Source organism: Camelus dromedarius, chromosome 8, assembly GCF_036321535.1.
Source record: "Camelus dromedarius isolate mCamDro1 chromosome 8, mCamDro1.pat, whole genome shotgun sequence".
Lineage (NCBI taxonomy): Eukaryota > Metazoa > Chordata > Mammalia > Artiodactyla > Camelidae > Camelus > Camelus dromedarius.
Genome location: NC_087443.1, coordinates 33578088 through 33602910, shown reverse-complemented (window position 1 = coordinate 33602910; position 24823 = coordinate 33578088). Strand labels below are relative to the sequence as shown.

The following is a 24823-nucleotide window of genomic DNA, read 5'->3' as shown; positions in this document are numbered from 1 at the left end:
TAACTATCATTTCAAAAGGTGAGCAGGGTTGTGGTTTCTTCTAATATGATATAAATTTAAAAACTTCAATTTTGCTTTACAATAGGATGCTAGGAGTTGGGTAAGAGCATAGTATCAAGACTACTGTAAATACAAGGGATTCATTCTTAGGTGCCTAAAAATAAAGTCAGTCTTAGTCTAATAATTACAAAATTAAATTATAAGATCATTCACAAACAGCACCCAAGCCTGCTTGGTAGTGTCAGGCTTCAGATTAAAATAAAAATATCATAAACCACATTTCAGCAAAATAGTTTTATTTACTAACACATGGCAAACATATACATCCAATATGTAATTATCTTGCACATTTATTCACAGATGACTTCCAAACTACAATTGCCTTGATATTTAAGCATGTACTAAAAGTCTTCTTACTTAAGATATGAAAAATGTTTTTAGATGGGTAACATTATGACTATATTGGATTGGTCACAGAAGAATTTAATTAGATTAGTTCTATAAATTTAAAGCTACTACTTTTACATCTAATGCTTTCAGACAAATAAGATGCAGCAATATCAGCTTGTATTCCAGAGAAATTCCCTTAGTTTTTCTGGTGATGGAACCACTTATCCACTGTAGTCAGAGAAAAGAAAAACAAATTAGAATCCTCTGTTAAGAATCAAAATTATACCCAACATATAACAATGAATAATGTACTTGCTTTAATGTGTCCTACTATGGATTACATTAAAACAAACCTACATACACGCGAAGTTTCACTACAGCAGAAACAGATAATTTATCAGTTTTCTTTTGGGCTTCCTTACTCTTGTTGCTGATCCTATAGACATGCAGTTCTGACCAGAAGAACTTTATGGAGAATCCTATCATCTAAAGGTGGAGAGAACTATTTAGTGGGTGAAGCATCCTGTGGCCAGACGGGGATGCAGAGCCCAGCCCACTCTGACCTCCACGAGGCATCTACCCAGAACTCAGGACAGTCGGGTCATGGTTTGGAAACTGCAGTCATAGGGGGTGGCACTAACACTGGTTCGTTCAGGCATCTTTCTTCCCACATACGCTTTGGGACTCTAAAAATGCTTCTTCTCCCTGTCCTTCTCTTTCTCTGCATGTATGTGGTACATAAGATATTTCTATAGACATAGATGTAATTTTCCCACATGTATGTAGTGTTTAATGTAATTTTACTAGAATATAGATCTTACCATCTGTTGGTATTGTGCAGGCAGATTCACATGGTGGTGGTAACTAAAATAAAATATTAAAATGTATTAGTCTAATCCCAGGAAAAAATAAGCTAAAAAGTTATACTGATATAAAAATTGAAAGGAATTTGAACAGAAGACAACTATCCCAATTTTTAGGTTCTAAAAATAATTTATAATAGATGGGAACAATGCACAGATTGCTCTACTGCTAAGAAATGCTAACAAATTCAAGCCTCTTGGCTTTTAATGACACACAGGAGAATAAATAATAAAAATAATGTTTTTTTAATAAAGAATAAAAAACCCAACATATATGTGTGTGTGTATGTGTATATATAAAATATAGGCAGAATGTTCTCATCGAAGAGTTATGATTGCTAACCAATGGCTTTTCCCTTCCAATGTATCTTATTCATCTCAACTTTGTTAAGATTCATATATAAAGATAAGTCTAAATGTACTGGCTTCATCATTAAATTGTCCTTTTTCCTTGTACTACACTGTTTACAAGGCAGTTGAATCAGACTCTTTTGTTTTCCGTATTTAATATTGTAAATGAGAATAATTTTAGACGATCTTCTGTCTTCAGGTTAATCCAAATCAGATAATTATTTTTTTGATGGATGGTTTACTACCTCAAATAGAAGTCTCTACTAGGACTATAAACCACTTCTGTAATGGTACCTGAAATTTGGTAACTTTCTCAGTCCTTGCTATGACCAAGTCAAATAAGTACCCATTGGTACTTTTGTGAAAAATGGCTTCTGATAGGTACCAGGCACTTGGGTTACTTGGAACATTCATTTTGACTTTTATTAATTGTACTGCTTTGCTGTCTGCCCAATTTAGGGTTGACTAGGACCTTCAGCAGCTTTCCCCTCAGTCAAATGTCTTATATGTGTTTATGGTTTGTAATTTCCAGACCTCATACCACAATATGCATATAGAACATCCTCAGATATTTACTGAAAGAAGTACTTTCCCTCCCCATTGAGCACCATGGTTTTTGGCCACCAGCTATGTTCTTTTTCAGGGAAGCTTTAACTTACAGAATCCACAATGGCTTTGGCAGCATCAGGGTCACACTGGAAGGGGCTCTCAGACACAGTGGTATTCATGCTGTTAAACAAAGTGACAGTAATCACACATCACAGTAACAAAACTTCTCTCTTATTAACTCTTTCTTGTTAAAAATAACAAGTTGAAGGTGGTAGGCTAGATGAGATTCAAAGCTTTCTCACCTATAGTAAATATTCTAATTATTTTGGCAAGGTACAGCTATTTTTGTGGTTAATTTTACTCAAATATCTTAAGTTCAGATTTTAAAATCTGTGATTGCTTTGTAATTCTGACAGAAAGAGCAAAGAAATGCAAATTAAACAAGAAACATATCTTTCCTAATTAGATAAAATGAACACAAACAAACAAACAAAAAATCCAGTTCCTGTCAGTGCTGACATCTGAGGTTGATTTTCCTGGCAGGAGTAACACCTGGCTCAATATTCCTGAAAAATAATCTGGTACAATGTGTCTAAAACCTTTTAAAAAGCTCATACGCTTTGATAGATTCCACCTCTCCAAACTCAGATTTAAACAGTGATGTACAAAGATGTTCAACATACACAGTTTCATAATTTCATTACTGATAGCAGTAAAAAGCTGGAAGTAACCAAAATGTCCAACAACAGGGGTGATTAAAAATGATTTATCCATGACATGGAATATTGTACAGATATGAAATGTTATATATTATAAAAATACTATATTTTTAATGACATGGAGAAATGCTTATAATGTTCATTTTTTTAACCCATAAAACAAGTTGTATATACAATATGATCCTAATTATTTTGGAAAATATTATACATGCACACACAGGACTAAAAAAAAAACTCTAAACATTAGTAAGCCTATCTATGGAAAAACTGTGATTAAGGTGATCTTAAAAAAACATTTTTTGTTTATAGTTCAAAATTTTATACACATTATTTGTATATTATTATAGCATGAGTATGATCAGAAATATCCTATTAAAATGAAAAAGAAATATCTTCAGTTATTTGTTCTTTAATGTGCATTAAGGCCATTTCCATAGAAACAATAAGACACCACCAAATAGAGAAATTATTAAAAGCAAGGTCTCAATGATTATACATTTTCACGTGTGTGAAAATGTGCTCAGTTTTTCTTATGTTTGTGGAGAGACAGTGTTTTCATTTCACAGCACATTATCCTTACTTACAGAACAGAAGATTCTTGAGAATTATTTTTACATTAGGATTTTCTCACACTCAGAAAAAATTTTACTGCCCAGATAACTTGATGTTAAAAAAAAAAAGTAATACACATATATAGTTAGAAAATTCAGAAAGTCATAAAATGAAAGCCTTCCTCCCTCCCTTCTCCAAATGGATGTCTCCAAAGGCAATCATTATCAATAGTTCTTCTTTCCCTCCAGAAAAAATATATAAATAGATGCTGGGGTGAGTGAGTGAGTGAGTGAGTGAGTGAGTGAGTGAGTGTGTGTGTGTGTGTGTGTGTGTGTGTGTGTGTATGTATTTTACCTTGCATAAATGGGATCATATTAAATATAGTACTATGGACTTTGCTTTTCTCACTTAATATATTTTGGACATTATTCCACATCAACATATATAGAACTTTTTTTTATGTGCCATATACTGTTCTATGATATGGATGTGCTTAGCCATTACATTTTGATTGTTTCCAACATCTTGCTATTATAAATGACACTGCAGTGAACATTCTTATACATATATTTTGGTGAACTTTGGAGACTATATCTGTAGGATACATTCCTAGCAGTGGTGCTACAAAGAAATACATGCACTTAAAATTTTGAGACTGGATATTGTCAAATTGACCTTCACAAAGGTTGTACCCATTTATACTGTCACCAATTTTATACATATATGTGTGTATATTCTTGGCACCCCCAGCTATCATCTAATTTACAAAAGCTTTGCAAATCTAATGAGGAATAACGCTATCTTGCTGACTTGCATTTTAAATTATAAAGTGAGACTATGCATCTTTTTATATGTAAACTTTCTTTCCCTACCTTTTTCTCTCTATTGAATTATTAGTCTTTTTCTTATCAACTTGAACAAGCTATAAATTAAGGAATTTAGCCCTTTGTCATGTATTGTTTAAGAAAAAAATTGGGAAAAATTGTCTTCTGATAGATTAAAAAAATCATAAGTAAATCTTTTATGGGATTTAAGCTACCACAAGCTAATAAATTCATCTATACATTTTCTAGAATTTTCTAACATTAAAAAATTTATCTGTGTGGAATTAAACACTGATGTTAAGACAAGGGTTGCAAACTTGAATGCCAGCAGCCAGCACCCAATTAACATGTGGGTATAAGTACCTGGAGGTGAGAAAACTGGTGCTGGGTTTCTTGCACAGGGCACTTGTGGAGCACCTCCCTGGTTACAGCACGTTTCAGAAATCAAACAGCCACCACATGATGGTGGCTGCCAACGCACACACCTGGCTTACGGGACGTCCGCAGCAGGATAAAGACCTAGTCTTATTTTCTCCCTAAACCGTTGGTGGGTCCAAATCACTCATTTAAAATACCTTCTTTATTATGAACTAAATTCCCATACATCTTTAGGTCTATCAAATTCTAACAGAACCAAATAATTTGACTTTTTTCTTCAGTATCAAATTCTTAGTAAGACAATATTACTAAACAATACCAAAATAATGAACACTCTTACTCACCACTACCCTTATTTTTTTCAGAATTTCCCTTGCTATTCTATTCTCACATGCAAATTTTTTCTAGATGAAATTGAATGTTACTTATGAACACAGTAAAACTTTCTATTTAAAATCTTTTACTTCTTAATAGAGTCAGTTTTCTTCTGGGTCCTTCAGACTTCTTGTTTGCATTTTGTTTTTTTAATACTATTCTACATGGGATCTTTTCCTCCATTATAGTTTCTGTCACAGTTTGCACAGAAAGCTTAGCAATGTAACATATATACCCATTTTATGATCAGTCACCTTGCTGAACTCTCTTTTTTCTAGGGTTTTCCAGATACACACTCATATCATCTGCAATCATTTGCTTCCTCTTTTCCAATATTTCTGGATCTTATTTCTTTCTCTTATTTACTTCATGAACTAGTATCTTCAGAACAACACTAGTTAAGTGGTAATAGTGGGCATTCTCTTACAAATCTTTAAAAAAATCTTCCAGTATATTGCACTGAAAATGGACTGGGGGCCAGACAGACTTGATACTTATTGTGGTGTGACTTTGGTTAAGTATAATCTCCCTACATCTCTGTTGCATGCTTAGCAAATATTAACGGCTCAATCAATACTAGCTATTATTATCAGCGGTAGTAAATTCAGCGTGCATGGTAGATCCCACTTTAGTTGTGATGAATCTTACATATTGACATCGGAGAATCCTAACCCTAACACTCAACCTGATTATACCCATCACACTGTGAGCGCCCTGACGCGAGGCAGTCTGTCCCCTTTATAGTTTTAGTCTGTACTTATTCAGAGAGTATCTTGTGGCACTTTTCAGTTGCTTATACAGCTACGTTTTGAAGAGGAAAACAGTGTTGCCTGCCATTCCAGTTCTGCAAGGATCAAGCCATTAGCCACTGCAGCCTCCACCAACAGTGCCTTGAGGGGAATTCAGGATGGAGAAAAATAGGAAACAGTTGGACATACTGGTCCTTAAATAGTTAAGATGTGTGTCTAAGGAAAAATTTCAAATGACCCAAGATTCTTGCCTCTTCCCCTACACAGAAGAGCACTAAAATCATTAACCTGAGATGTCTCTTCTTTATGATTAGCAGTAAATTTTTGATGCTTGACTACATATACATCTTGGCTTTTTCCTACCCTCTCTGGAGCAGTTCCTCAGAGCTATCTGAGAGGCTGTCTCCTGGGCTGTAGTTCTTAGTAAGGTCCCTGAATAAAACTTAACTAAAAACTTTTACCTTGTGGGTTTTTCTTTCAGTCAGCACCTCTTACTGACTTGAGCACTGACAAAACCAGTTACCTCTCTCCTAAGTGAACATAACAGTACAGCATGTCCTGGTTATTAAAACCTTTGGAGAAACCTGGTCTGCTTTGTGTATTAAACATGCAAAAAAGAACTAATGCTTACCAACTGATTCCTTTTCCATCAGTTTTCTTAGTCACTAGTGCTCTCCAATAGTCATGAGTGCTTTTAATAATATCAACTGCAAAGTCCTATAATTTGAAGAGATATGCATTAGAATGATAGAAACATGTTCTTTCCTTACTATCAACATTTCCCCAAAGCCTGATAACTTTCTCTCTTTTGAATCACTTCCTTGTGCCAAAAAAAGAAGAAAACATTTAAATGAATAAATTAACATTAAGGCTGTCTTTTGTCTTTAGACATCTGTTTTATTATCATATAGTTTTTAGATGGTAAAAAGTATGGTTAAATTATAAGTCTCAATCAATACAAATAGAACTAAAGCTATAGTTTGCAGTGACATACTTACCTTATCTTTAAATTCTGCATTGAAAGCAAACTGGTTCTCAGGTTTCCCATCAGGAACCTTGTACCTTCTAAACCAGTCCACAGTAGCTTCCAGGTAGCCAGGTTTCAGCCGCTTGACATCATTAATATCTAAGAAGAGAATAAATAGATTGCAAGGTGTATATGTAATTACTTACACATTCAGTAGAAATATCAAGTTCTTACTTTGAGAGAACTATGGGATGGATTATCAAAAAAGTTCAAGATAATGTTTGAGCTAACACCTTGTTGAGAAGAGAACACAAATTCACATTAAAAGGAAATCATCCAGATTGAGTAAAGAAAATGTGGAGTATATATATATAATAGAATACTACTCAGCCACAAAAAAGAATGAAATAATGTCATTTGCAGCAGCATGGATGGACCTAGAGATTCTCATACTATGTGAAATAAGTCAGACAAAGACAAATATCATATAATGTGGAATCTAAAAAAAAATAAAATAATGGCACAAATGAACTTATTTACAAAGCAGAAACAGACTCACAGACAAAACAAACTTACGGTTACTAAGAGGGAAGGCTGGGGGGATAAATTATGAGTGTCGGATTTATAGATGCTAACTACTATATATTAAGTAGATAAACAAGGTCCTACTGTTTAGCACAGGGAACTACATTCAATATCTTCTAATAACCTATAATGGAAAAGAATCTGAAAATAATAATATATGTATAACTGAATCACTTTCTGTACACCAGAAACTAACACAGCATTGTAAATCGACTTACTTCAATTAAAACTTTGTGACCTTGGATTAGGCAATGGTTTCTTAGATATGGATACCAGAAACACAAGCAATAAAAGAAAACAGACTATATCAAAATGAAAAACTTGAGTGCTTCAAAGGACAGCATTAAGAGAATGAAAGGAGGTAGGGGAGGGTATAGCTAAGGGGGAGAGTATAGCTCAGTGATAGGGTGCATGCTTAGCATGCATGAGGTCCTGAGTTCAATCCCCAGTACCTCCATTTAAAAAAAGAAGTTAAAAAAGATTTTTAAGAGAGGATGACACTTAAAAAAAAAAAAATTAAAGGACAATCCACAAATCCACAAAATGGGAGAAAATACAGACAAATCATATATCTGATAAAAGTCTAGTATCTGAAACATATAAAGTGCTCTGAGAATCCAACAATAAAAAGACACACCCACTAGAATGGCTATAATAAAAAAAGATAAACAACAACAAGTACTGGCAAGGAAGTAGAAAAATTAGAACCCTCATTCACTGCTGGCAGCAGGACTGTAAGATGGTGCAGCTGCTTTGGAAAAAAGTTTGGCAGTTCCTCAAGAGGCTAAGTGTAACAGTTACCATATGACTCAGGAACTTGCCCAAGATGATTAAAAACACATGTCCACACAAAAACTTCTACAGGAATGGTCACAGCAGCAACATTACTACTAACAGACAAAAACAACCCAAATGTCCATCAGCAGATGAATGGATAAACAAAATGTGATATATATCCATACAACAGAACATAATTCAGCCATTTAAAAAATGAGACCGGTACATGCTACAACTTAGGTGAATCTAGAAAACATGCTAAAAGAAACCAGACACAAAAGTGCACATATTTTACATTCCCTGTATATGAAATAACCAGAATAGGCAAATTCACTGAGACAGAAAGCAGATTAGTGGTTGTCAGGGTCTGGGAGGAGGAGGGAATAGGGAGTGACTGCTTAGAGATACAGAGTTTCCCTTTGGGGTGATGAAAATATTCTGGAATGAGATAGTGGTGGTGATGGGTGCACAACACTGTGAATGTACTAAATGCCACTGAATTGTACACTTCAAAATAGTTAAAATGGTGAATTTTGTGTTAATAGTAATTTTACCACCTAGAAAAAGGGGAATGAAGTACTAATACATGTTACAATGTAAATGAACCCTGAAAACATATGCTAAGTGAAAGAAGCCACATACCACGCAAACCCATTTATGTGAAATGTTCAGAATAGGCAAATCCATAAAGACAGACAATGCTTAGTGGCTGCCAGGGACTGAGGGAAGTGGGAATAGGGAGTGACTGCTAATGGATTCGGGGTCTTATCAGAGTAGTGAATTAGTGGTGATGGTTAACAGTCCCGTGTGTGTATCAAACATCATAGAATTGCGCACTTTAAAATGGTGAATTTTATGGTATGTGGATTATATCTCAATTAAAAAAAACTTTTTTAAATAATAGAGCAACTGGATGTTAGCATGTGGGGAAAGAAAGGAGAAAACAGTAAACACAAACTGCCAGACTTTTTCTTTCCTGGAATGAAGGAGAATGTTTACTTATTTAGCTACAGAAGTTCACTAGTAGAAATAGGGATGCTCTGTCCAATGTTTTGCTCCTCCGTTCTTTAACAGTTTAAGGCATGGGCTTTCAACTCTGTCAATACACGTTAAGTGTGGTGGTGCGTAAGATTTAGGTATAAAGATGTCAGACCCTTCAAGTTTTCTTACCGTTATAATTGGCTGCATCAGGATCCTCCACATTAATGGCAATGACTTTCCAGTCGGTTTCCCCTTCATCAATCATAGCCAATATTCCGAGAATTTTCACCCTGATTATTTCTCCTCTTGCACATACCTGAGAGTCAAAAACCACAGCCAGGTCAATACTAGAGAATGAAACTTCAGAAGAACAGTTTTATTGGTGGATAACAGGAAATGAGGAAGATGCCACATTTCTGCAAACTTACCTTAAGGTTGTTCCTTTCAGCTTTTAAAAAGCTAAACAGGTAAATGTCCATTAGTCCTATCAGAGCTCAGAGTAATTCATGTTTTTAAACTGTCATTGATTGTGCCAAAGAATAAGTCTCAAAATGTAAGCATAATTTGTTTCAAATACATATTTTAATCTACTTTCATTACTTTTTATTTTATAGGAGTCACTGAGTTAAGTAAGTCATACCATGTGCCTGAACTTCATGATTTAAGAAACTGAAAGACAACTTTCTTTTCAGTTTTTTACTAATTCCTTGGACCTGGGAAAGCTCATAAAGAAAATAAGTATTGTCAGAATCTTAGAGCAACTCCACTTGATGGAGGAATCCCTACCATAAACCTCCAACTCGTGGGGTTATTTAGCTTGGGCCAATTCACTGGTCACTCCAAATCTTTAGGCAAGGTTTGCCTTGTACTGAGATTAAATTTGCCTCCTGGTACCCTGCTGAAGGGTTTTTGTTTTTTTGTTTTTTTTTTTCAATTTCTAGGCTTAAAGAAGATTTTATTAGTAGTACATTCTCTTTGGAACGTTACCTTAGGTACCCTTAATGAATCTCTGAGCAAGGCCACAGGATAAAGATTAAAATTGTTAATGAACTCAAAAGTGACTGGTTTATTACAAGCTTCCTTCAACAAGGAAGGAATGCATCTATTGATACCTATCTGCCTTCCAAGACAACGCAGAACGTGTCCAGTTCCGCCACACACGTACATATATACATTTTTCCCTAGGCTAGGTTTAAATGTACAAATTTTAATATACAAATGCTTAGAATGGAATGGAAGCTTTTAAGTTATCACCCAAAGAGACATTATTTCACCAGTATTGTTAGATTTTATTTACAATATTTTTAAAAGTATGAACTTTGTATACTTTATTGATATCAACACTAAGAAAAATATTTCAGATTCTGTTACCTTGCTTCCAATTTCACACACATCAATTGGGTCATTGTCACCACAACAGCCAGTGTGTTTGTCATTGTGTCCTGGGTCTTCCCAAGTCTAAAAAAAAAATAAGACTTAGAGTATATCATTCCTATACATGCTACTGACAAAGTGGATCATGTTGACATTAAAAGACAACATGATCTTTCTGCAAAAATATGAATCTTCAGCTATTTATTCTCATTTAAAAAATTCTTTATTCACATCTAAAAATCTTAACTACCTACAATAATTTAATTAAATGCTGGGCTCCTATTATGTAGATAACGCTAAACCAAATTTAATCTTTAAAATGGATCATGACCCTATTTTAAATAAACAAAACCCAACTATCTAATAACTGAGACAATATGCAAACACAAATGCAGACTCAGATGTTTACTTTAAAAATATATTAAAAGAAAACTGCTTTGATGAACTCTTAGTCCTTACTGTCTTCTACTAACTAGATTTTCTTTAAAATAAATTTCCAAAGCAGAGATAGGTAGGCAGTAATATTAAAATGGAAATGATGTGTGCTGATGGCAAAAGTGTCACTGCTGACAGGAGCCAAGAGTGAAAACTTTCATCAGGATTTCCTGAAGCTTTAAATTCCTGGGCTTCTTTCCTGCTGAACTGCAAGACGGAGCCCCTGCCGAGCATCTCACAAAAGAAGGGATGGTCGTGCTTGCCAGGAAGTTAGGTTTAAAGTGTAGCTGTTGTTTTGGTTCTTTTCTCTCCCAATTCAGAACGTATTTCTTGGATTTGTTTGCTTACTCAGCTGGAGTAATAAGGGCAAAAAGATAAAAGTGAAGGGGGAAAAGGAAGACCGGAGCCGACAAAGCCAAATCCAACTTACAGAAGAATAACTATTTCAGCAATATTCTCCCAGGGGGACGTATTTCAAGTACAAAGTGAAGTGCTATAATTAAAGCAAACGGCTTTGTGATGGCCTAGTGAGCTAGATGAGTTTGGCCTTTGTTTTAATAACTTGTGGCTTGTTTCACAGTAAATCCCACTCAAGAGGCTCAATGGTTATTAAAAACAACCGAACAGGAAGAAAATAAATTGAATATTTTATTTAAAAATCATAAGTGCCACAGCATTAGCTTGCCAAATCAGAATTAAATACACATTTACTCATAATGGACATGATTCTAGTGGTTCTTCATTCAAATATCAAGCAAGAGCCTACTACACGTTGGTATTGTGCTGGGGATAAGCTGGTAAACACTGCAGACATCCCCCCCCTTCAAAGGTTGACTGTTTGGGAAAACAGAATCCCGTTATTACTCTACCACAAAGAGCACGGCACAAAGAAGAAGGAACCAGGACCCAAAACATAAAAGTCAACAGCTGTGAGAACTCACACGTGCCAGGCACTAAGTGCTTCGTTCCTCAAATAGCCACATGAGCTGTGGCCTCGTAATGTCTCAGGGGGAGATACCGACGCCTCAGGGAGGGAGAAGCAGAGGCAAGTTAGGTTGCCAGCAAGCGGCAGACTTGGGATTTGAACCCTTTTAAGCACTAGTCTACACTGTCTCTCTAAACAGATTTGCCACTCATTCTGTAAAGAAAAAATGTCGTTTATAGCCAATCCTTATAGAAAAACAAATATTTCAGAAAAGAACAAACTTTCAAATGTAAATTTAAACACTGTAAATATTTACCTTTTAGTTTACCTTGAAGTTAAATTATTCGAGGAAGTAATAAAATGAGTCAATTACCCCTTATGTTTTTAAAGTCTACTATAGAAGAGGGGAAGGGATAGCTCAGGGGTAGAGCGCATGCTTAGCATGCAAGAGGTCCTAGGTTCAATCCTCAGTACCTCCATTAAAATAAATAACTATATAAGTAAATAAAACTTAATTCCCCCCCACAAAAAAAAAGCAAAACAAAGCAAAAATAAATAAATAAATAAAATCTACTATAGCAAAAACTTTCTAAAGATGTTTAAATCTTTTTAACGAACAGTAGTATGTTAAATTTTTATAAGCTAAAAGGTACATTTCCAGCAATTGCACAGAGACATACCTGAGGGATGGCACCATAGTTCCAGATATATCCTTTATAAGGGAACAAATTTGCAACATAACGGAGTTTTCCTTTTTTCACATCTTGTTTAATTGGGTTTAAAGGGTCCTTTGTAGCAATCTGAAATTTAAAACTTCAAATCATTATATATTTGGATGTGAAATACTATTCAAATAAGGATTTAAGGAAATGAATTATGAAATGCACATCCCCTAATTCCACTTTAATGGTATATTTTTACTCCTAACACTTAAATAATTTGAAATAAAAGTTTCTCAGTAATCAGCCTTTAAGTGGAAAACTTATTTGAGGTATACAGGAACTATCAAGAGGGGAAAAAAAACTTTCAGTAATTCCAGAAAGCAAAAACTAAAACTAGTTGGAATAAATCCTAATATCTGAGCAATACATCTAACTTCAGCTTTCCTTTAAAGCATTGAAAATTATTCAGAATTTGAGTGTCTATTACATGCAGTGTTGTTACTATAAAAAAGCTCAATTAAGTGACAGAAAATGTTATAAATCTATAACAAAAAGCCAAATCCATTAGGTATCATCAGGAAGAAATTAATAAAATGTGAGAGAAATTATAATAAAATCATTTGTGTTTGGGGTGACTAAGGAAAGCCTGTTGACTCTATGGAGGAATCAATGATGGACTTAAAGGGAAGAAGAAAGGAGAAAAAGATAATTCTAGGCTTTGGGAATGCCAGAAGCAAAGGTGTGGGGAAGGAAAGTCTGTAGCATATTTACAAATAGTAAGTGGTTGAGTTTAGCTGGAGCACAGAGGGAAGATTGGCAGGCAGTGGGAGACACAGCTGGAAATCAGAATGGGACTAGAAAGAGGGCAACCTGAGGCTTTAGCTGCTTAACTCTTGTGCAAATCAGTGCAACTAGATCAAAACAAATCTCCTATGTCTGACTGTCAAGGGTGAAACATACCTCCATTTTTGCATTCGACCAGCGTGGTACTTCAACTACCATGTGGAACACATCCTGAAAACAAAAGATAAGGTGAGATGGTCACAGGAGCTAATTTGTTCTCTTACTTCAATGAGCGTGCCCCAGTTCTTCCAAAGTTATACTGTTGGCTGTACTGAAACCTTGAAGTCAATAGACTGTCAACAAAATGCATCAAAAAATAAGGCAGACTGATGGGTGAAGAGATAAAGCAAATACAGCAAAACAACTGTAGAATTAAGGTGGTGGGTGTATGGTTGGTCACTGTATAATTCTTTAAACTTTTCTGTATGTTTTAATAAACATTAAGTTTTTCATCATAAAATGTTGGAGGGGTGGGGAAGGAAGAATGTTTTTATAAAGAAGGAAAACAATTTTTAAACATAGTAGAATTCGGATCTCTGAGGAGGACCATCTTCAAAGCAACCATCTCCAAAGGCTATTCATTTCCTCTAGGGACAGTGCAATTACTCAAAATGTTCTGGAACTTTTATTGCAGAGGTGATTTATAAGAGAAATCCCAAATCAATTTACTTGTCATACTTTAGTTTTAGCCTCAAACAAAATCAATCAGCTTGATTACCCAAATTATTCTCCCAATTTGGCTGTTTCTAAAAATCAAGTACTCTCTTCTCCACCATCCTATGTGTGGTTGAGTTTGCTCCTCGCCATGTCTTCTCACAAGACTTTCAGGATCAAGGGATTTCTAGCCAAGAAGCAAAAGCAGAATCATCCCATTCCCCAAAGGATTCAAATGAAAACTGGTAATAAAATCAAGTACAACTCCAAGAGAAGACACTGGAGAAGAACCACGCTGGGTCTGTAAGGAGCCGCACTTGAGGTGGTGCACATTTATGCTGCGTCAAGGTCACCTGCATCTTGCCATTCACTCTGAAGACAGTGCTTCTGCCTGAACGGCTGGATGTGTTTGGGAAAATGATTTTTCTCTTTGTGTCAGTGTTTCTGTCCTATTGCTTTGGCTCAGTAATAAATATGTGAGACCTTTTGTTGGGGAAAATAAAAAACAAGTACTCCTCAAAACACAAGTTTGACATTGAAGATTAAAAAAAAAGTTCCAAAAATATTTTAACCAATGGCAGTTCTATTGTAATGAATTTACAGCCTTAAACTGAATTCTTGAAATTGGATAACATATTTAAAAGTCTCAGCTGCTTACTGTTTAAAAATCCATTAAAGAAAAATCAGTCATCTCCTTTTGCACACCAGAGTCAAATATCAAGTTGAAATAGGTTCTCTAATTAAAATTGAGCTTTAAGTAGTCAGAAAATTATTTTACCAAGGAATGAAACTTTAAATGTAGTCTTTCAGTTTAAAACATCTACAAAGGGCACACATGAAGCAAAATCTGCCATTACTCTTTTATAAAATGTATATTTTTAAAAATTGATTTAAAATGAAAATCACTTAGTTACATACTTCTTAGAATTGTTTTTTTTTTTTTTTTGCTACTTTGCATCAAAAAACAGGGATTGATAAAACTACAAGGGAATAAGTCAGCCAATAATTACCTTTTACTACTTTGGCCAAGCAGAAAGCTACACAGATTTATATTTAAGAGGCTAAAACTTCTGTCACTTACTTATGTCCCTGGTCAAACCAAAGGAGACTAGAGCATTCCACGGTTTCTGCTCCAAGCCTCCTGACGCTACTTGATACATAACATTAAAAAACCACAAAGAATGGAGACATTACTTAAGCCCAGGACTGAATAAATTGCTCTATACCTGTAAACTCATAACTGGACGGTTTTAGAAAAAGTAACACATTGTTCATGGGTAGGAAACCTCAGACCCCATCTTTGGTTAAATATCATTTTACTCATTGTAAGTTTTTGAGCAAACCTGCATCTATTTAGCACCACACCTCAGGTATTAATAACATCAAAGATCTGGACAGCTAACAAGTCAGTTTTCAGCAGCAATACCCAAAAGGTCCACAAGATGGAGCTGTTACTACATGAAAGATCGTCTGGGACGGGAAAATCAAGGAGACTGGCTAGTTTTTGTTGTTGTTGTTGTGTTTTTAAATTATCAAATGAATAAATTGCCTCAAGAAAAAAAAGTAGCAAATAGAGCTACAATCACTGATTCCAAGTTTGGAAACTATACTGAACACTAATGGAATTAAATGATAAATACATAGAGATCCTCAAAACCACATTACCTAATATTACAAACCTACATAAGCAATAGGAAAGCAAAAAAGAGAAAGAACCAACATAATGGAAAAGAAAACATCTTTCAGAAAAAGAGTCTACTGCAAACAGCAGAGCTCCAAAAGCCTGAAGTTGGTACTTAGAAATTAGCTGGGACAAAAATAGCAAAGTGTATCCTACAAGGAATCTCAGGGACCATTCATTCATTTTTGTCAAAAAATATTTATTAAGCACCACTGTTTTGTGTCAGATACTTTTCTAGGCACTGAAGACTAGCAGTGAACAGAATTAGTGCTCTTTTAACTCCCTAAGAGTTGGATCTCCAAACCAGGTCATTTCAGCTTGTAGGCCTCAGACTAAAGCTTGGGTCCACAAATCTAGGTGAGGGACTAGTCTGTAAGACAAATGTTTAGCATATGTATGTAGATGCTGTAGTGATTACCGTACCTTTTTTTTACAAAAGCATCTTTATGGGAGTAGAGCACTTCCTTACTGACTATGTGAGCTCTTCTGATAGAGATTTTATACTTGAAAAATACTCTAGAAGTTAAAAAAAAAAAAAAGGCAAGGTGCTCTTGTTTTTACTAGCCTTTTGCTTTATGTCTACTCTCTAGATAAATTTAGAAGAAAATCCTTTCTTCCACCACTGTTTTTCTTCAAATTTTATCTTAAGTGTTCTCACTATACACACATTCAAAACAAATATATAAGGTGATGGAGAGGTTCATTAATTCGATTGGGGGAATCATTCCACAATGCATACATATATCAAATTTTTATTACTTTCTATGCATGGGGCATATGATGAAACCTAATTGTTATGTCATAACTAAGAATAAGCTCCTATTTTTCCCCCTCGGATGAGCTTTAAGATGACTAAATTTTGCAAAAAGATATTCTAACCAAAACTTCTTTACTTTCTTATCTTTATAAAATCAAACAAGTCTGCATTTCCAGCTGTCAACCTTTTCTACGGTTTGCAATGACTAAGAATTTTAACCATAGAACCTTTTGCAAGAAAAATGCACATTTACACCCAATTACATTTTCAGAGAGATCTCATGACCTCTGAAACCCACTGATGAGTATTCCAGGGCCTCAGGGCCACCAAGAATCCCTGGACTGGAAGGCTTTATGGCCTTCCCAAGTGAAGGAAGTTCTTACTCACTTCCTTTGAATTCTATGCTTAAAAACAAAAACAAAAACAAAAACAAAAACAAAAACAAAAAACTCAAGCCTTTTCCCCCCTGCTTTTTTCTTTGTAAATATCAAAGAGATATTTTCTATGGAGGATACCAAAAAGTACAAAGTAAAATCCACCCCACGTATGTACCCAACATCACTCGAGGCAGTGTGGCTCAGTGGCTAACACCACAGGTGCTGAGCCAGAATGACTGGGTCTGAATCCAGCCACTACCACTTATGAATTCTAGTGGGTAATCCTGGACAGTTAAGTTAATGAAAAAACCTAGCTCAGAGATTGGAATGATGGCTAAAGGAGATAATCCACATAAGGGCTTTAGCATGGTGCTGAAGGTAATCTAAGACACTCACTAAGACCAACAGTGCTCAAAGGTAAAGCAACTTGCTCAACGTGGCAAAGCCAGCTGGTGGTAAAACCAGGATCACAACTAAGATTTCTTACTCCTGGTTCAGTGACCTTTATAAAGTAAGCTATGAAAAGCTTCAGATGTAACCAGTCATTGTGGTCAACATCATCACCCTTTTTTTATTTTTTTATTGTGTATTGACACTTTATAAGTCAGGCATTGTGACTGTACGTAACATGCATATCTAATCATCACAACTTTTTTTTTAGTCAAGTCTATCAAAAATAACTGTCTTTTTAATTTTATTTATTTTTTGATTGAAGTATAATTGACTTAAAATATTATATGAGTTTCAGATGTACCACACAGTGATTTGATGATACACATTACAAAATCATCTCCATGATAAGTCTAGTTGGCATATGTCACCATACAAAAGTACTACAATACTGTTGACTATGTCCGCACGCTGTGCAGGACATCCCCACGACTTATTTTATAACTGGAAGAGCGTGCCTCCTAATCTCCCACACCTGCTTCCCTCAGAGCACCCTCCTCCCCTCTGGCAACCACCAGTTTTTTCTCTTCATGAGTCTGTTTCTGTTTTGTTAAGTTTTTTAAAGTTGTTTTACAACTTCAACTTTTTGACAAAGTTGATAAACCACAGAGATTACGGTTAGAATATCTGTCTTCAAAATTTAGTCACCTTAAAGCTCATCTGAGGGGGAAAAATAGGAGTTTATTCTTAGTTATAACATGCCAATTAGGTTTAATTGTTATCAGTGTTCATCTGTGTCCCCAGTTCTAACTTTGGTTTGGAAACACAGAATAAAACCCCAACCGTTCTATATACATAAAAAGTTGAGGAAGATGGACAGTATTTAAATTATTAATTCGGTGACATTTTTTGAAAGTTCCATTTATAGAGCTGCCTATAAACAGAAATAAAAAATTCAAAACAAAGCAAAGCCTGTAAGAAAGTGAGTACCACTGACCACTGAAAAACACAGATTTGAACTGTGTGGGTCCACTTATATGCAGATGTTTTTCAGCAGTAAATACCACAGAACTACACAATCGTTTGGTTCAATCCCCAGACAGGAATGCCGGATAAGAGGGCCGGCTGTAAATTATATGCCAGTCGGGGCCCCTAACCCCAGCATTTGGTCAAGGGTCAACTGTAATCTAACACACATCCACTTGAGTGGTATATCTCCAACAAAAGTTTCAGGTACAGTAAGATAGTATCTTTAAAAAGTTAAGAATGATACACAACAGCAGAAAATATTCTGTTCAGTTTCTGAAGCACCAACCTATTTGACTAGAAGCTTGATTTTTTTCTCTAAGAGGAGAAAAGAAACATAGTTCCATATTTATATATTCTCCCACGAGTCATCCGAAAAACAAATAGAAACCTCTATGGTTAGAACTAGTGTTTAACATCAAAGTCTAAGACATGGAATAGAAAAATACCAAACTTCTAAAATTAGAACATCAAGTCATGATACTTGAGCACTTTAAGATTTAGATAAAGCTTTTAATCTACCCAGTGTTTCACACTGTTTAAATTTCCTGTTACCTCAGAAGTTTTATGTCAGAAGACACCCTGAGCTACAGGTGCTTTTATATTTGATCCCAATATAGCAAAAGACATCCCAACAATTAAAAGAAAAAATCCAGTGAGCCCTTCCTTTTGCCTTCTTTCACCCAGTGGATTTGGAAGTAATCCAAGTAGGGTATCTGAGTCACAAGGATTTCCAGAACTGGCTGGATTGATTACCTAGAGGCACATATACCAAATCAAATGCTGTCCACATCGAAAAGTCCTGATGTGGAGTAGATTATAAGTCTTTGGGCATTTTTTCCTTATAGAGCTGACTGAATTGTGTTAAAGGCACATTCCCTCATCAGCACCCCTCAAATGACCAACCATATTAGGGAGAAAATTTATGACCACCCACACAAAAATGTGTTTAAACATAATCACAATGAAATTTTTTTCAAAAACCACTCTCTTCTGTAACCAGGGGAATTAATCAGATCTTTTACTTAGGCTATAATCCAAAATAACTTATGTGTACCACACCCTTATTTGTGTTTTTGTGTAGACTAAACTTTCTTAAAAACAAAACAAAAGAACTCTTTCCTGCCTCTCAGGCAGGAGTCTGAAGTGCTGAAGTTCTCTGAGGTCTGGACCGCTGGTGAAATACAGAGTTGTTGCAAGAGCTTATGCTTTTGAGCCAGTCCAGGGTGGTACAAAGGCAGAGTCTTCACTTGGGTAATCAACCCCAGACTATAGATACAAGCAGTCCAGTACACGACTTCAAGGAGTTGCAGAGTAACCTGAGTGAAGATGTTTTACACAACACCAAAATGTAGTCTTAGTTTCCTATTTTGGGGTAGCCAGTAGCGGCAATAAGATTAGGCACCATAACTGCTATGATCCTTTTGGTCCTGGGCTATGATACTGTCCAGTCACGTATAGCCATGGGCTGAATGTTTGTGTTCCTCCAAAATCCGTATGCTAAAACCCTAACCCTCAAAAGTGATGGTATTGTAGGTGGGACCTTTGGGAAATGCTCAAAACAGGAGGTGGGACCCTCATGAATGGTATTAGTGCCTTATAAAAAGAGGCTCCAGAGAGATCCCTAGCCCCTTCCACCACATGAGGACACGGAGGTCTGCCACCAGAAGAGGGCCCTTACCTGACCATGCTGGCACCCTGATCTGGGACTCCCAGCCTCCAGAACTGAAAGGAATAAACATGTGCTGTTTATAAGCTACCCTGTCTATGGTATTTGGTGGTAGTAGCCCAAAGAGGCTAAGACACTTACGAGCACAAAAACCCCATCTATATGTCAAGAAAATGTTTTCCTTCCTCAGCACATGGTATGCCAAGGAACCATCAGTAAACTGAAGGTCATCATTTTATACCTCTTCATTAGAGGTCTCAGATGTTACTATAAAGTAATTTGATATACATACTAATTATACAGCAAACGGATAATTCAAGCCAACCAAATGAGGCCAAGTCAAGGGCAAGGAAAGATTCTGCAGTTCATATCAACTCCCAAGAAATCAGATGTAACAAATTAAGTTTCTGAATAAATACAGCTTTGAGAATCCCACAGGAGAACACATGTCAGTTAGAGGTCCCTCCTGTAACTGTGGCACATAATTAGCCTCGGGTTGTTTGCTCCACTGCCACCAGTTACAGCCCAGCTCAGGCACACTCCTCAGAAGCAATGAGCAGGTTAGATTTTCTGCCAATGTCCAGTGTCAGCACAGAACTGTAGCAATCTTCCTGGTAGAAGTACAATGAATTTATCGATTTCTGATAGTCAAGCATGGAAAAACAGTAACACTCAGCACACACAAGGATAAGATTTCATCTTTATTATTCTAGATGTGCACTGGAATGTGACATTCACATGTATTATGCATCGACACCTAGCTAAGGAAGGTCAGTGACCTATGAAGCTTTTATGACTCAGAAAGATTTGCCCTCATTATAGATCAAGCTTCTTGGCTGAACAGAAAAAATTTTTAAGGGATAAAAAGAATCAAGACATCTGCTCTTGTGTCAGTTAAAATAAGCAATGGCGGGCGGCGGGGGGTGGGAAGGGACAGACTGGGATTTTAAAATGCAGAGTAGATAAACAAGATTGTACTGTATAGCACAGGAAAATATATGCAGGATCTTGTGGTACCTCACAGCAAAAAACAAAATGTGACAATGAATATATGTATGTTCATGTATAGCTGAAAAATTGTGCTCTACACTGGAATTTGACACAGCATTGTAGAACGACTATAACTCAATAAAAAAAAAGTTAAAAAAAAACAAGCAATGGCTTTTAAAAATAACAATAACTATTTAAATTTGTACAAACAATGCACCCTCTTCGTAAAAAGATTAGAAAATAGAAAAAGGCAAAATAAAAATAAAAACAAAAAGAGTCACTAGTAACTCTACCTCGCAAGGATCACAAAGATTTTAAAGCATATAGCTGGACATTTTTCCCTGGGAGAAAATAAATATCTTACCAATTTGTGCTAAAGTTAGATCTCTTCAGCTCACTGGTTTGTAGGGGAACAGACTTCTCTTTTTAGAAGTCTATGGACTAACCTTTACTAACACTATTTCAGATCTTAACTCTATCAGTCCATTGAAAGTACTGAATTTTCCTGTATTCACTGAATATTGTAATGTTTACTGTTTAATAAATATCGCAGGGGGAGGGTATAGCTCAGTGGTAGAGCATGTGCTTAGCATGCATGAGGTCCTGGGTTCAATCCTCAGTACCTCCGTTTAAAAAATACAAATAAATAATAAAATTTAAAGAATAAAACTAATAATAATAATAAATATCCCACAACCGAAATTTTGTGCTGGCCACCTGGTTAATTTTAAAATCACTTATAAAGTACTAAGATTTTAGTTCCAAATACACATACAGAAAAGACCAATGTGAATTTTTTTTAACAAGGCAGCTTTAAAACATTTGCTTCTGTTCCTCTACTCCTTCCCCAATTTATAGTTGCTTCTTTAACCAAATAATCTGGATTTAAGACTGACTCCTTATTTAATCAGTGCACCTTTAACTCACAGCACAATGAGGCATCTTAAGTACTTCTTAAGACATATAAGAAAATTCTTATGTGGGACTAACTGATCTGAGTAAAGAGACTATTCAGAGAAGGCTGTCTTACCTTATCTGCATAAATTGGAATATCATGAAATGGAGATATATACTGTCCTTTTTCATTTTCTGCAAAATGAATTAGAAAAAGTTGTTACTTTTTTTGGTTAATTGTATTTCCAGATGCAGGAAGTACATTTTTCAAGACTTTTTAAAAAGAGTTTTTAGATTTACAATAAAATTGAGAAGGTACAGAGATTTACCACATACCCTCTCCTCTCATTATCAACACCACTCACCAGATTTTATTCCCACCCCAGAAAAACTGGTTGCATATTTCACCTTCCTGATGCCTCCAAAATCAGGTTAGGTTTTTATCCTACGTGTTCATTAGGTGTCCAACAGGTACTAACCTTTACGTAAGGCAGTGAGGACTGCCTTACATAGCTTTGTATCCCCAGAGCCTAGAAAGGCCCAGTATACAAAAGGCAATCAAATTGTTTGGATTGATCTTATGTCAGTTGACAATTTACAGAACTAATGAAATACCTGGGCTCAGCAAGAAGGGAAGGGACCAATTTGCCAAATTATAAACCATGTCGCTTTAAGTGATGTTCCAGGAAGACAGAGCCATCTTAGATTATGATTTTTCTTAAGGATAATCTAGTTGTAACAATACTTGAACAGGTAATTTCTGTATTCTGAAGACCTAACTACCATATCCAAAAAGTAATTTTAAAACCTCCTTACTATTCTTTAGGAAACCTAAGGGTCAGTCCACATTGCATCCTGTCATGTTTAAAAATCAAAGTGTAATAGGAAAAACTGAGCAGTGACCATCCCCAATGGCATACGGGTCCCTTCAGAGTCGATTGTGACTTGTGGTCCAACCCCCTACCAGTTTTAAAGAGACTGGCAAATGTAACATTACAGAGGTAAAAATCTTCTCCTAATAAGGAAAGATGCTAAGAAGTCTTTAATTTTTAAAAAAAATTTAAATTATCTAGTACTCACTACCAATACATAATCTAAGTAAAACCTGTGTGTGTTCTGCAAGTATAGCTTGAAGACAATTACCCTAATCATCCTCCCACCTTCAAACTAGAGTTACCTCTTTAAATCCCTCCTATGGAGAAATTCTAGAGCCAACAGCAACTTTACGAAAATACTTCAGTGAATTATTTGTCAAAAGTTCCTGCACTGCCCCTTGTTGCTTAATTCCGAAATTAAATAAAATGGGCGGGGGGGGGGGGGGTTAGGGAGAGGGTGTCCCACCCTTCCTGTATTTTAAATGGCAGTTTAAACTTAACTAGTTGTGTAACTTTAGGGTTCACTTTCCTTCTTCTCTTGCATCAGGCTACGTTTCGCTGGGAGCTTTGTTCTTTCAATATTGTTGTTCTTCCCCTGTACCCGTCTCTTACGGCCCTTCTTACACACGAATTTGCGGTACCTGCCCATTTCCTTTAGAATAAAATTGTGAAGTAGTTAAAACAGAAACGCCTTTGGTGACACATTCTCGAACGCCTCCGTTATCTCTAATAATCTTTTGGGGGCGAAGGTGGGGGCGGGTAAGAGGATAAAGATAAACCCAAGGTAGCTTTCCTCCACCTGCAAGGCTAAAAAGGTGGTGCACCAAGAAAAGCGGAGCGCCGCCAGCCTGCAGCCTCCTCGGCTCTAAGTGCAGACTTGGGGTATGTACCCCTTAAACGCCGGTTCCTTGCACAGGATTTGGCACTTTCTTACTCAAGCTTCCCAGACTGACGTCACCTGTTTGACTTAAGGCGAACAGCTTTCTGTTTCATAAGGCGTCTTCCCAGCATCAGTGTTATGAGAAAATATGCGGCAGGGAGGCAGGAGCTCTAATGGGATCCCAGGGGGATGGGTCCAGTCCTCCACTGACCGCTCCTGATCCGGGCCTCAGTTTCCCCATTTGTAGGACGAGGGTCTGGACTTGATCCTGCTCGGTGCCCACAATCTGAGCTATAAGGAAGGAATTAAGGTCTTAGGGAGTCACCACCATCACCTCCCCCGCCCCCGTTCCTCCAAATTGAATAATCCTCTTACGGGGATTAGACACCTTTCTAGGGTGACTCAGTGGTTTCCTTTTCCCCTCAGACACTGCCCGAGCCGGACACCTGCAAAACTAGCCTAGCCCAGGTTCAGGTCCAACCGAGAGTGTGAAAGAGTAAGGCCGACCCACGTTGTCCTGCCTGCGAGAGGGCCGTGTGAAATGAGAGGGCCAGGGCCGGCCCAGGCCCCGGGGACCGGCCCGAGGAGCCCGACGCCCGGGACAAGGGGCCGAGGGCGGGCCAGCAGCCGCCAGGGCGGGAGGGGAGGCGAGGCCCGGGAATGAATGGGCGGGCAGGCCGGGAGGGGCCACGGGCCTCCGACACTCACTGAGGAAGACTCGGTACTCAAGGGTGAAGGGCGCGGCGCGCTCCTCGCTGCTGAAGCCGCTCATCGTGCCGAAGACCAGCCGCCGCCGCCGCTGCCTCCGCCGCTGCTACAAAGCCACAAGATCCCACGCGGCGCCGACTGACAAGGAGAAAGCTCCACGCCTGCGCACTGCAGGGTCTGGGCCGGCTAGAGGGGCGGGGAGCCGCCTTTAACGCCGCTGGCGCTCGCGAGCCCAACCCTCGCGCAGGCGTACTTCGTCGGACCCGCGTGTCCTTGCGCCTCGGCCCCGCCCCTTCGGGCCGCGCCTCCGCGAACTGTCTCTGCTCCCAGGCTGGGCCACGTGGCTGGCGGTCGCCTGTGGCGGTGATATGTCTCCGCTGGCAGGCTTTGGGGCTATGACTGAGGAGGGCAACACGTTCTCAGCTTGGACTAGCTAGGAATTGACCGCCGGCCTCTCGCCCCACACGCACATTGGAAACTCCCCTTTGACTCACACACCCTTCCTCTCAGAGTAATTCCTTATCTCAAAAGACGTTTAGGAGTCAGCTGCTTCATCTGGCAATCCCTGCCAAGCCGTCTTAAAGGTGAGCAGTTTTCTGATTCATTTAAGCAGAGTTGAGGCA

General features: G+C 37.2%; 2 protein-coding genes across 2 annotated transcripts; one reads left to right on the top strand and one right to left on the bottom strand.

Annotated features, from left to right (window-relative positions):
* Positions 1–279: 279 nt before the first annotated feature.
* On the bottom strand, positions 280–24387 carry PPA1 (inorganic pyrophosphatase 1). Its single transcript, XM_031461146.2, has 11 exons — positions 24201–24387; positions 21874–21932; positions 13417–13470; positions 12475–12594; positions 10432–10518; positions 9250–9376; positions 6749–6876; positions 6382–6467; positions 2264–2333; positions 1212–1254; positions 280–618 (listed from the first exon to the last, which is right to left on the bottom strand). Exons 1-11 carry the CDS (start codon positions 24262–24264, stop codon positions 587–589), a joined length of 870 nt encoding a protein of 289 aa, XP_031317006.1. The 5' UTR covers positions 24265–24387; the 3' UTR covers positions 280–586.
* LOC105099872 (large ribosomal subunit protein eL39-like) lies at positions 14105–14260 on the top strand. Its single transcript, XM_064488099.1, has one exon. It carries the CDS (start codon positions 14105–14107, stop codon positions 14258–14260), a length of 156 nt encoding a protein of 51 aa, XP_064344169.1.
* Positions 24388–24823: the final 436 nt, after the last annotated feature.